The sequence below is a fragment of the Notechis scutatus genome, chromosome 2 (assembly GCF_049901735.1).
Source record: "Notechis scutatus isolate UNSWTSFEM ecotype Mainland chromosome 2, rNotScu1.2, whole genome shotgun sequence".
NCBI lineage: Eukaryota > Metazoa > Chordata > Lepidosauria > Squamata > Elapidae > Notechis > Notechis scutatus.
The window spans coordinates 154,102,209-154,115,693 of NC_142010.1; the positions used below are offsets into that span (position 1 = coordinate 154,102,209).

The 13,485-nt window shown below is 39.6% G+C and overlaps 1 protein-coding gene across 1 annotated transcript in view; it reads left to right on the forward strand.

The window, feature by feature from the left end:
* SMC1A (structural maintenance of chromosomes 1A) overlaps positions 1–7,860 on the forward strand; it is a 29,882-nt gene extending 22,022 nt beyond the window's left edge. Inside the window, exons 20-25 of the mRNA XM_026676167.2 lie at positions 2,272–2,428; positions 2,634–2,788; positions 4,287–4,438; positions 6,064–6,133; positions 6,236–6,346; positions 7,250–7,860. Coding sequence (XP_026531952.1) covers positions 2,272–2,428; positions 2,634–2,788; positions 4,287–4,438; positions 6,064–6,133; positions 6,236–6,346; positions 7,250–7,333 — 729 coding nt within the window. The 3' untranslated portion in view covers positions 7,334–7,860. The remainder of the gene's footprint in view (positions 1–2,271; positions 2,429–2,633; positions 2,789–4,286; positions 4,439–6,063; positions 6,134–6,235; positions 6,347–7,249) is intronic.
* The last annotated feature ends 5,625 nt before the right edge of the window (positions 7,861–13,485 follow it).

Here is a 13,485-nt window from a genome sequence, read left to right on the forward strand (position 1 = left end):
TTTGCGTGCCAGTGCTAAGGTGGTGAGAGAATAAGTAGCAGAAATGGGGAGGCACATGTAGGATCTATCCTGGCACCAAACCATTGCAGTCTATAGAGGGTGACTGGGCCAGAAAAAAAAGCGTAACTTTCGAAAACCGAAAGGGGCGGGACATATCTCAGATGAAGTTTAAATCAGTATGGGTAATTTTAGCTTTTCTGAGCAGTTAAGATTATGAATAGGGGCCCAAATCATTCTGAGACTTTAGAAGGAATAGTTCCCCAGTTTTGGAGAAATCCAGTTACTTTCCCATTAAAAAAAAAAAAAAAAGTCAGACCTGCCTCAGCTTGCCTCTGTAGGAAAGGATGATCCTTAATTCCGTCTGTTGAGAAATATATAGTTTATTAGAGGTCAAGGGAAATTATAGTAGTGCAAAGCCAGAACTGAAATTTGCACACCAAAATCCCCAAGTCTTCCCTTCCCTTCCCTTCGGGACCTCCCCATGCTGCCCCCCATGTCCAATCAAATTCAAAGAAGATGTTTTCAGAATGGTGGGTTGAAGTGTGGGTTGGTATGCAGCCGTACTCCGTTCCCAGCAGGTGGACCTTGAAACGCCTCAGGGAATTAAAGTGAACTTTTCGTTTTCCTTGAATCCTTCCCCCCCCTTCCCTCTCCCCAATCACATCCAGTCCCCCTGGAAGCAGCCTGGCACTGAGCGATAGCAAAGAGCAAGTGTGAAGTGGCAGCTGACACTCTTGGGATCTAGAACATAGAAGTACAGGACTTTCTCGGGCAAGTCTTAAAGACCTAACGATTAGAGAGAAGAGTAGGAGACAGGCTCTTTGCGCAAGCAGACTTCGTTAATGCACTGTTAGATGCTTAAAATAGAAATTGCATACAAAACAAGAAATTCAGCTTTATAAAATTATGGAGCCTCTTTAAATTATCTTTTCATTTGCTGTCCTTTGATTTAAAACCTGATCAGAATGTTAGGCTCTATAATTTATTAAATGGCCAGAAGAAAGGATGTTTATTGCAGCTGATTTACAGTTCCTTACAAAGCTTTAGTGTTGATTAAAGAAAAGTATTGTGGAGCATATAGTGTTTGTCTCCTAAGAACCTGTTTGTTTGTCCTCAAGGATTAGAGTGACCTTCTCTAGCCTGATGTCCTTTAAATGTGTTGGGCTTCAGTCTTCATAATCCCTTTCAAATGCTGGCTGGGAATCATGGAGGCTGATCCACAATCACAACATGTAAACCTCAGCCTACTTTGAAGAGTGTAAGGTTCATCCTGTGTTGCCTATTATCTGTAGGATTTTTGATAACTGATGCTTATCATATTAATAGCACCTATGGGAATGCTATACATTTATGTATGCAAAAGGCCAAAGAGTGTTGCTTCAAGCTGAGTTAAACATTAGGACTTATTTGTTAAGATGTTTACCAGGAAGGCAAGGAACAGGATTACCATCTTGAAGGAGCAAAAGGAACATGCTGCCTCATCTGGATACAGGGATTGGGCTGAAGTATGGTTGGATTTGACCATAAGATACCTGATATGTGACAGAGATAGCAATGTTAAATAATCAACTTATCTAATGTTGCTATCTCAGTCACGTATCAGGTATCTTATGGTCAAATCCAACCATATTTCAGCCCAACCTCTTTTACCCCAGGCAAAAGATCAATTAAAGCTCAATAATTTTAGATGTCCATAGAAGATGAGTAGTCAGAAGAAGAGGGTATACTGCGTCTTGGACTATTGAGGGATCGGATCTCAAATGCCCTCAGACATCAAAGCAGCTACAACTTGAGTCTACTTTTTCATTGCTCCTGACATCTGTTTGTATTTGTTAGGTTTTGTGAAGAGATTGGCATTTGATTAGAGCTGTACCCCTTTGTTAAAAATCTTTGAAAAGGATAGTTAAAAGATATAGTTATGAGAGTCTTTAATTTAAAAAAACCCAGAGGATTTTTACCACATAGATAACTGGTTGTTTACTTCAAAATGTAGATTCTCGGTTAGCTTTTTCTTACCACCATGAACTTACTCAGAAACTCCAGTGTTGGAGCGCTTGAGAGAAAGGAAAGATGAGTTTGCAACTTGTAAGACTCACTTTTAATTCACTTTTCCTAAAGAGTTCAGATAAGGTTACAATGTCTTTTGCTCTAAAGTTGGGAGAATTGTTTGAACACTCTTACATTCTGGGAGTGAAAGACCAGTGCTGTGTTCCTTTGCAAAAACTGGTTCTCTGACTCCCAGGAACTACTTTCTCTTAATTCTCCTTGAAGGATGCTCAGTGTGAAGATGAGATCAAACAGGAGATGAATCAACTACAACAGAAATTGAATGAGCAACAGAGCATATTACAGCGAATTGCTGCCCCAAACATGAAGGCCATGGAGAAGCTGGAAAGTGTGAGGGACAAGTTCCAGGAGACTTCTGATGGTACCAGATGACTTTTGTAGTCTTAGCTATCTCGGCTTTTCCCAAACAGATGCCCTCCTGCTGTCGGATTTCAACTCCCATAATTTCTAGCAAGCATCTTAATATCCAGTGCTTCAGAAGGGCATCAGCTTGGGGAATGCCCAACTTTGTGGTGGGCCTTTTGCTGAAAGGATGGGATGATTTATGCTTGCCCTTTTTCTACCAGAATTTGAGGCTGCCAGGAAACGTGCAAAGAAAGCCAAGCAGGCCTTTGAGCAGATAAAAAAAGAACGCTTTGACCGCTTCAACTTCTGCTTTGAGTCAGTAGCTACCAACATCGATGAGATCTACAAGGCTTTGTCACGAAATAGCAGCGCCCAGGTGAGAATGCCACATTTGGAAGAGGGCTGCATGTTAGCCCATTTTTCTTGACTGAATCAAGAAAAAGCAGGATTCTCTGACTTACATTTATTGTGCAGATTTTGCATAATGGCTTAAGTTGCATCATGCTTTTCAACAGATGTTCTTTCGCACTATTCTGGTCTTGTTACTTCTGGGGAGAGGCAAGTAAGGCCCTGATGCTTCATACACCCACTCTTTTACAGAAGCACTTTTTTTCTTTTGTGCGTTTGCAGACAACGTTCAGACACTAAAGCAGATCCTTTGAGCCATAAAACTATGAACTACCGCATCTCTTTTTAAATGGCAAGTCAGGGATTCTGAAGAGGCTGAGCTCCGCATCAAATACACAGTTCAGCACTTCTTCAGAATCAAAGTATACACGCAATCCAGTGCCTTAATGAAAGAGAGTGCATACTTTTGTAGGTCACGGATCTACTTGATGTGAGTAGGTGGGACCAGGGAAAAAAATTAAAAGTGATGTTATTCATTTTAGTATAATTAAATTAAACGTGGCTGATAAGATTACTCTCCATTATTTAATTATGTAATAGTTTCCCCCACTGGTCAAATATTTTTTGTGTTAAGTGAGGGCTACGACTAAGGATTTCAGGGACCTCATATGATCCTAGTCCTCAGGTGTACATTTCTGCCTAAGGTCTATTATGGCTCAAAATTTTGAGTCATAATGCTATATCTTCAAATGAAATGAAACTCAACAAATAACACATGTATGTGTGCGCACACATACAAACACACGCGCGCATGCAAGTGCTCAGTTTTCTTTCCCTAATTGGCCAATTTTTGATTGGGAAAGAATGTAATTGAGAAGCCAGCTTGCTGCAAATTGGACATCAACATTTCATTCTCATGGGAGTCAGGTAAAAAATTGGATTCATGCAAATTTGCTTTCCAGTTGCAAACAGAATTGTCTGCAAAAATGTCATTCAGCACACAGAAGACAGATCAAAGGCTGGTGGTTGTTCTTTCATTCGTATGCAGAGTATAATATTTATCTAACAGTGAGGCTTTGATTTGCTGCCCCCCATGCTGTCATTGCCCCAGTTTTTGCACCTGGCAACAGCCTGATCCCCTCTCAGAGTCCTAATTGCGCCGAACCAATTACTTTTGCCTGTAACTTTTGCTGCCTGAAGAACCACGTAAATTGTTATATTGAAATAGCACCACTGTTTGTGAAAAAAAGGAAATTAGTGCAGCTCTCATTCTTGCCCTCCAATCAGTGATGATATAATGAAGGGGTGTTTTCCCCCCCGATTGTAATGACTACAAATGTTAATACCTCAAATGTCACAAATCTTGATCTTCTGAACATGAACAAGGCACCCCACCAACACCCTCTCTTCCCTTTTCCCTCTTGGGTATGGTTATAATTTCATAACACTATAAATGATAAATACTTTGTTATTAAGGTATTTGGTGGTCTCCCTCAATACCTTCCATTCTTTTTTTTTCCCTGCAGGCCTTTTTAGGTCCTGAGAACCCAGAAGAGCCTTACCTGGATGGTATCAATTACAATTGTGTAGCCCCAGGCAAACGCTTCAGGCCAATGGACAATCTGTCTGGTGGGGAGAAGACAGTGGCAGCTTTAGCTCTGCTTTTTGCTATCCACAGGTGAGGCCAAACTTGCTCTGAAGGAAGATCTGGTTAGAGTTGGAAGTATCCAGATTTGAGATTTGCAACGTTAGTGGTGGGATGTGGGGTGAGAAGAGCAGAATTGTAGAGATGTCTCATTGTTCTTTAAACACTTTGAAAGGTATATGTTTTCTGGTGGGTCTACATTTTAGATATTTAGGCGAAACTGTTTTCTGATTTAGAAGAGTATAAGCCCAGAGAATGTGCTTTGAAAGGTCAGACAGATGCAGAAGTCACATGTTGTGAACATTACAGATGCCATGGAATGTTGCCCTGCCTAGTTGATGACATGTCCAATCACAAAGAGAAAAGTTTGTAGTCACATTGGGTACAAAATTGAGATCCCCAGACATCCCAAAAGATGATGCCACATTTTGAGAATCTTTGCCTCGGCATGATTTCCACGGGACTCCTTTTGTGAGATTCAGATTTGGAGGGTGGAATCAACAGGACAAATGCATTTCTGGTTTATATTATACGGATCTAAAACTATTTGAGTATGACAAACCTTTTTTTAACATCAAAACATTCTGCAATCATTTTGCCGATAGAAATTGTATTTTAATATCATATCTGTTGATTGAAATAATCAAATGGCAATTGGTAATTTTGAGAAATGCTTTTAAATAGATTTTTTATGCAGTTGAAAAATTGGGTTTATATGTAAAAAGGAATTTATTCCGTTTACAGAATGTTATCATTTTTGCGTTTAGGGGAAATTCCCTACTAATTCTGCCCCCTCGTTTTCAAAAATGAATAAAACAGTTAAAACAATTTCATTTTTTAAATGACTAGCCTCTTCCCCCTCTTATTTATTTATTGGATGAAGAAGTCCTTTACTATGCTTAGAGGAACAGTTGCATCCTTTCATTTGGCTGCTGGAGGGTGGCTGGCTGAGCTAGGCAGGGAGGGTTAGGTGAGGCTGGGATTCTTGTTGCAAGTTCCACCTTGTTAGTGTGGTGGTAGTCATGAATAAGTCTTCAGCAGTGGGATTCAGGAAAACCGAGGACTATCAACATTTATAGGAGAAGGAAAGTTTCAGAGAAGACTATGAGAGGTGAGATAACTGGGTAGTTCTGGGGAGGGGCAAAGAGAGCAGAATACACATAGCCACAGTATGGCTACGAGGTTGGATATATGAGTGTTTATGGGCAGCTTTAGTAATTACAGGCATGATGCAGGAAATAGGACAGTTAGCAGGAAAAGCCATGGGTGTATTGCATATAGTAGGAGGAGAGAAATATTGGGCTGGCCTAGGAGATCTGGGCTGGTCGCTCTTTCTTCTGACCAGTGTCACAATGTCCTCCTGTCCACTTCACCCAAGGTGTCATTTGGCCAATGTCTGTGTTAGCAGAAAACAAGTGTTAGCAGCAAGCTGCTTTGTTTTGTTTTCCTTGTGCTGGTCTCCTGCCTAGAATATGGGAACCCTTTGTGTGTACAAAGCATTTACATGGCAACTGCTAGGACAATCTTCTGTTTTGAAACTGGTGTTCTACTGCAGGTGAATGTGGATAGCATAGAGCTAGTTTGGGTGGGTGGGGGAGCTTATCTCCATTGAAGCAACTCCATCTGTTCATGTGATTGTTTGCCATTTTTGTCCCCAGCTACAAGCCTGCTCCATTTTTTGTCTTGGATGAAATCGATGCTGCTTTGGATAATACCAACATTGGAAAGGTTGGTAGGATTGAATGGATGGGCAAATTTTATTGCCTCCGTGGAAAAGATTTGGATGGCTGCCAATTCACCATTTTCTCCCCATCCCTGTTCTCCAAACAGGTAGCCAATTACATCAAGGAACAATCGACTTGCAACTTCCAGGCCATTGTTATTTCCCTGAAGGAGGAGTTCTATACCAAGGCTGAGAGTCTCATTGGCGTTTACCCTGAGGTAGGAATGTGGCTAGTGGAGGAAGATGTATCTCAGATAGTGTTATTTACAATATCATGCTTCTTTCCCCTTGAATGAAATTGAGACTTCTGAAATCTCATATTAAGGCAGCCCCACTAGAAAGTAAGATGAAAGCATTTTGGGAACCAAAGGCAATGCTTAGGGACGATGTATTGAGAGTCTCTTGTGGGCAAACCTCCCTTCAAGAGAATGCTTGAGTTCTAATTTGCATAGAGGCTCCCTCAGTAATAGCCTTTCAAGAAAGCCGTGAGCATTGAGGAAAAACAATTACGACCAAAATAAGGAGGAGTTTTTCTTTTAATGAGGGCAGAAAACTAGGTGGGATATAAAAACAAATATGAGATTCCCAACAAGAATTTTTTTATGGGGGCGAGGGACACATCCTATTCCCTTCCTGTCTCTCCAGAGGCTTTTTCCTAAATTAAAGATAAGAACAAATCTTACAAGCTGAGCCTGTATTGGTTCAAGAAAGCCTTCTATAAAACGGAATATAGGTAATCCTTGAATTACATCTTTTCATTAAGTGACCAAACTCGTGACATCAAGGAACAAATGGTAACTACGACCAGTCCTCAAGCTCCACCCGTTCCAGTGCCTCTATAGTCACATGATCAGAATATGGGCACTTGATGCCCAGGGCAACCGTGTGGTCATTGCCTAATAACCACAAGCAGGACTGCTAGAACTGCTATTGTTAAGCGGTGTGGTCACGTGATATTCTGCTTAACCACTTTGCTTAGTAATGGAAATTCTCATCCCAATTAAAGTTACAATTCAAAGACTACTTATTTTTTATCTTCATATTTGATTTTGAATCTAGCTGCTGTAGAAGAACAAGAACAGGATGACATATTGTACCATTTTTCTTTTTCCTCCCAATAGCAAGGAGATTGTGTCATTAGCAAAGTCTTGACCTTCGATCTCACCAAGTATCCTGATGCCAACCCAAATCCTAGTGAGCAGTAGACACAGAAGAAACTGAACCTCTGCTTGTCTTTTCCCAACTTTACCTTCTACTAGTCCCATGTTGCTATTGTTGTTTCTCTCCTACAAAGGCCTTAAACCATTGCCTGCCCTTTATTTCTCCTATGGAACTGCTAGCAGGTGTGTGTTGGGCAGGGGGTGAAAATAACCTAAATGTTATTGACAAAGTGGCACCACTTTTAGATTGGGGGCCGCCATCTTTGTGTCTGTAATGACAGATTTTTCCCTTCTCTCTAAAACTAGCTGCAAAGCTACATTCTGTCTCACCTCTTTTTAAAAGACAGCATCTCTCATTGCTGTACAGGAAAGGAGGAGTCTTGTTTCTCCAATATAACCTACTTTGTGCTTTATAAAGCTCTTTTTAGGACCAAAATAATGGTGGTTTCATGAGAATTCTTCTCGTGCCAAGCTGTCACCTAAAGCGTGACTCCAGATTTTGCTTGTTTTTTAGCCTGATATCATGTGTGTATTTTTTTGTGTGTGATTGAAATTAAAATATTTCACTTCTGTTCTCTGTTCTGATTTTTCCTTGACAAAGAAAGGTGCAATGGGAAGGGAACATTGGTGAGGTTGGGGCTTGATGGAATGCATTAATTCTTTCCATTAGGAGGTGCCAAGGTTGGCCCAAAGTCACTGAGCTTCTTGAACATTCTCCTCCAGCCCCAGTGGCCCCATAAATCCTGCAACCTTCAGATCTTGAGTGATGGATCTTTTGGGGCCAGAAGCAATTTACTAACAGGGTCCTTCTGCAAACAGTGCTGGGAGGAAAGTCTGGGACTCACTCTCTCAGTTTCCTGTTGGAAGCTGAGCAGCCTTGCAACTTAATACTGATATTTTTGCCAATAACAGTAGCACCGATAGTCTAAACTGCAATCTCACTTTGATGTGACCTGGTAATCAAAGGAATTACCATATTGTATTTTATTCCAAGTTGTTCTTTTCCAAAAACAAATACTTTATACCTAGCAAGACAGTGATGTTCCTAGGAAAGCCAAATTCCAAAATGTTTGCAGCTGGTTTTTTTTTCTGCTTTTTTTTTCTGATTCCATTGCTAATTTATCCTGATTTTGCTAGTAATTTGGGAGGGGAAAGGAGCTTTTGGTCTGTTGAAGCCTTATTCATAACCATAGGAAACAGTATTTACTTGTGCCCGTGGTTGTTGGAGGTAGCATATTTTTCAGATATATTTTCCTGGATTGAAATGTGTTCTTTTAACAAAACTTAAATTGAGCTTCTCACTTTGAACTTGGTAATACTTTTAGTACTTGTTCTGGACTTCTGTGGAATTATGCCATTTCACAGCACGTTTACTGTACCAATATTTGTGACAGTAAGTACAGCAACTAGCCTACTAAGCTAATTAAAAAACTTAAAATAAAATAAAATTGGCTAATATTAACACCAGGAGAGGAAAATAAAGAGGGGTGGGAAATTCTGTGCTTACCAGCATCCATCAGTATTCATCTGGCTAGCGTCCTGTCAGTGTGTGAGAGAGTTGAGAGCTGTTTGGAAACTGAAACAGTATTTGCTGTATGAGCAAGGAGATAGTAAGCCTGGGTATGGCTTAGGTCAACTGTTCCGTACTAAAGCTGCTTGGTGCTCTGAAACTGAAACTCCTCTGGTTGTGTTTTGCATTTGGAACAGATTTCTTTTCAGGTGCGGAGTGGGAGTAGAACTCCTTAGCATCAGAGCGTGTTAATAATGATATCTGAAATACTAATGCTTTGATGGTCATTTTGAAAAATCCTTTCTTAGTGAGCACCTAGAAGCCAAGAGGAGTATACCTGCCAAATTTCAAGTTTGTAGGCTTTACGGTTCTGGAGATTTTGTGATGATGCATGAGTGGTATTTCGCATTTATATATATAGATAATAATCAAGTTTCCAGTCCTTATGAATGAGGCATTAAGCTTGGAGATGGATGTCCACTTTTCTGCTGCAATTATAGAAGCCAGGAGGGAGGTTTGGTTGTTTCCATAATTCTTCATATTTTCTTATACAATAGAATCCAACTCCTTCTTTACTGCAGAAATGCTACCATTACAATGCTTCTCAGTGAAGTCATCCAATAAAGAGAAACTGGCTTTCTCGCTGAGTAACTACGGTACTTTCAAGCTGCTTTCAGTGTTAGGAACTTTTTTGTCACTCTCATTTGGGATCTGCTATTATGTAACTTAGATCTATTATTCCAACAACAGCACTGGAATGCTGAAGAACAGGTTTTGACCTATGCATCATTGTTTCAGGTAAGTGAAGAATTGTCATATCACACCTCAAGATTTCTCAAGGCTAAATGTTTCCAGATTCTTTATATGACTTAGTTTTCTAGGCCTCTGAACATCATTGAAATGTGATGCCCAGAACTTGACACAATATTCAGAACGAGATCTAATAAAACACTACAAAAGGAACTATTCCCACCTCTGATTTGAAACTATACTTCTACTGATGTAGCCTAAAATAGTATTTGCCAATTTCTATAGCCACAGATTAGACTTGTGCTAACTGCTCTGTTTCTGTGTTTGTCTGAAATAGGAATATCTGATTCAAAACAAAATAAGCCCCACTTGGAGAACCTTGACAAGAAAAAAAAGACAGAACCTTGACAAGAAAAAAAAAAATAGAAATTAGCAGCAACAGGAAAATATGTCATTACTGCAATGTTTTGAATGCCACTTGGCATTCAAAACATTGCAGTAATGACATATTTTCCTGTTGCTGCTAATTTCTAATTTTTTTTTCTTGTCAAGGTTCTGTCTTTTTCTTTCTTTCCCACAGGGCTATATTATGCAATATAACTGGCTATGGCAATTCATGATTTTGTTCACAAGAGACACCATATACTGGATAAACTAAACTGTACTATAGGAACAATATGATCATGCTGTGTGTTACAACCAATAAGATCTAAAAGTACTGTGTGCAAGAAAGATGTTAAAACAAATATTGGACCTTTCAACACACATTGCAAAGTTATATGGTTTTTTCACTCAGTAAAGTAAATCGCAAAATTTGGCTGAATTAATGGAGATTCAATAAACCCTAGCATGACTGTGTCTCAAGACTTACCCATCCTTCCCAAGTAATATGTACCAAAGCATCAATAATGTGCAGATTATGTAACATGATCCTTACTGAAGCAATATTCCCATTAATTTGTCTTTGTTACATGTAGCATATTATGTGATTTTTAAAAATACTTTTAAGGAATTTTCCAGTGTTCCTGGGGGTAGTCAAAGGATGATTATTTCATAAATTCTGCAAATTTAAATAGGATGCCCACTGTTTTTTTATTTGGATTTTAAATAAGACTCCTGCAGAAGTGACTATATTGCACAAGCTTACTATTTGGGCAGCGATACTGGAAACAAGCGTTGGAGATTAATGATTTTATGAACTCTTAATTAAGTCACTGGCTGCTCATCAGTAGCATTCACTGGGGTATATATTTTCACCAGAGAAGTGAATAGTTACATTCTGAGGATTTGTTTTTAGAAAGCTAAGAGGGCATTGACTTTGCTTGTCAGAAGCTGGCTGGGAAGTCGCACATGGCAATCACTTGACCCTGGGATGCCATATCTGTCATAAATATATGCCAGTTGCCAAGCACCCAATTTTGATCACTTGACTGTGAGGATGCTTTGACAGCCGTAACTGAGGACTGGTTGTAAGTCAAAGATTACTTGTAAGACCTAAGGCCAGTAGCATTCTCAACTTTAGACCAGTGGGTCCCAGACTGAGCAGAGGCATCTCAATTCTCCAGTGGCTTCTCCGGTATCTTAACGACCATCTGATAAGTGCTTGAAAAGAGAGTTCACCTGGGCTACCTATCATATTTAGGGGAAAAAAGTTTTTCTCCCTACCATCCAATATGCATACACACCTTCATGTTGGGTGAGACTTGATTATCTCCTGGCTTCCCACTCATTATATTTTAGCACATTTGATGTTTCTAAAATATTCTGTGTGCCTTGTTTCCATAACAACGGAACAACTCTGCTATCAGGAGGAGATGTGTGTGTGGGGTGTGTATGTGTGTGAAATTTGACCTTTCGACACAATGACAAACAAAAGATTGTATTGATTAAGTAAAAAGGCTATCCTTGTCACAGCATTTCGGTTTTTGAGATGAGAATGATCCAGGCAGTATCCTTTCCTGCTCTTACAAACTGCCCAAAAGATCCAAGTAAATTCCCAAGTAAAGTGAATAGGAATTACTTAGGAGCAGTGCTTCTCCAGTGTTTAAAGGGAGTCTGAGAGGAAAGTCAGATCAGGCTGCCAAGCAAAATGGCTATCAACCTAAGGCACTGGTCTTCGATCCTTCCCTGTTCCTGTTACTCATCCCTTTAGTGAGGGTGAGGGCCTCCGCAAATATGCCTTTACTGGAACATGGTTCCTGACACTGATTATGGCTTAGCTAGGCTCTGAGTCATGCCAGGCCCCACCTACTTTCCTCGCCTGCCGCTTTCCTTAATTTGATTCTCTCTGAGCTCAGCTTCCTATTCTGGCCAGGTTGACCATTTTTTGGTAATGTTTTTTAAGAAAGAAGGGCAGCTGTGTTAACAGTAACGAGGCAAGATGAGAAGATGATCCCCTCAGAATTTGCCAAAATTGACAGAATGGGAAAATATCTGAACCAAGTTTGTGAAGGAGAATGTGCCAGCAAGAAACTTAAATGTCTGGGCCACATATAATTCTTAGGAAATTGCCTTCCCTTGTATTAGTCAGTGCTATAAAAAGATGAAGTTGTGCTCATGCAAAAGTATTTTGAATAATTTAAAAGTTACCAAGGACGCAAGCTAAATGAGAGTTGGTCAGTTCTAGCTGCTCATAGACATGACTGTGGCAATAAGCAGGTATTAACCATAACTGTTGCTGTCAATTCAGGATCAACTTATGGCAAGCACAGAGGTGGTACTTCTTGAAAATCTGTCCCCAATCTGGTTTTTCAAACAGTGCATGCATCACCATTTTAAGGACATCCCATGTTGTGCTGGTCACTTTTCTTTCCACTTTTCTTTGTATTAGGGATTCTTGAGGGACTACCTTGATTAGGCTTCCCCACTTAATGAATTAGTTAATTGGTTGATTGATTTTTATCAATTTCAGTCAAAAGATTCTTTGAGAGCTAAACTAAATCAAACTACACTAAAATGTCCATAATGCAAATAAGAATAAAAAATAAGTGATCCAAAATAACATTTAAAACTATTATATAACACAATACATTAAAACATTAAAAAAACAGACTAGAATAAAGTAATAGCAACATTCATAATTTAAAGGCCTGTTTAATCTTTTACCCTAGTTTCCTAAACCTAATAAATTTGGCATCCTTCAGATTTTGGAGCTATATAAACGTATCAACTATCTGAGGACAGGAGCAGCAATTGGCTCAAGAAAACCAGGGTTAAAATGAGGCAGTAAGAAATTCTCTTGGAGAGAGCTCTTTTCTTAGGCAATGGGGGTAAAACCTCTCTTTGCTGGTGAACACATCTCAAAGTGACTGTGCACTCTAACAAAATGATTGCCATGGGCAGGCTTGCCTATTCACAAAAATGCAACCATGAGGGTGGATTGTATGAGCAGTCACAAAACACTAAATTATCCAAAGGCAAACTGGTGGGTTTGATCCCTGCCACCTTCTTTAGCTTCTGTATCACCGCTCTGAACTTACCGTTCTTTTTTCTACTGAAAATTGTGTGGGGGAAGCACCTTCCAAAACAAAGCATTTAGCCACCTGCTATTTTTATTTTTAAAAATGTTCTGGGGGATAGGGAAGTGTCCAGGAAATAAAAACGGGGCAAAAGATGGACTTTTTTGTTTTGTTTTGCAACATGTCACTTTTCCTTTAAATGAAGAAAACAAATTGGGGATATATTGTTTTGTGGGCACAGTGTTTTCCGGCATGCAGTACTTGTAGATATACTTAGACTGCTGCAATACAAATTGAGGATTAAGGAATGGAAAGTCAGGGTTAGGTATCTTTAGTTCATTGGAGAAATTGATTTCCTGGTGTTAACATGGAAATCTTGAACATATAAGACCCAGAGACACCTGAATTTTAGCCAGGGCCAGTTCTTTTATACAAGGAAATAATGTTTCTAGGATTAAGCTATGGCTTGTTTAATCGTG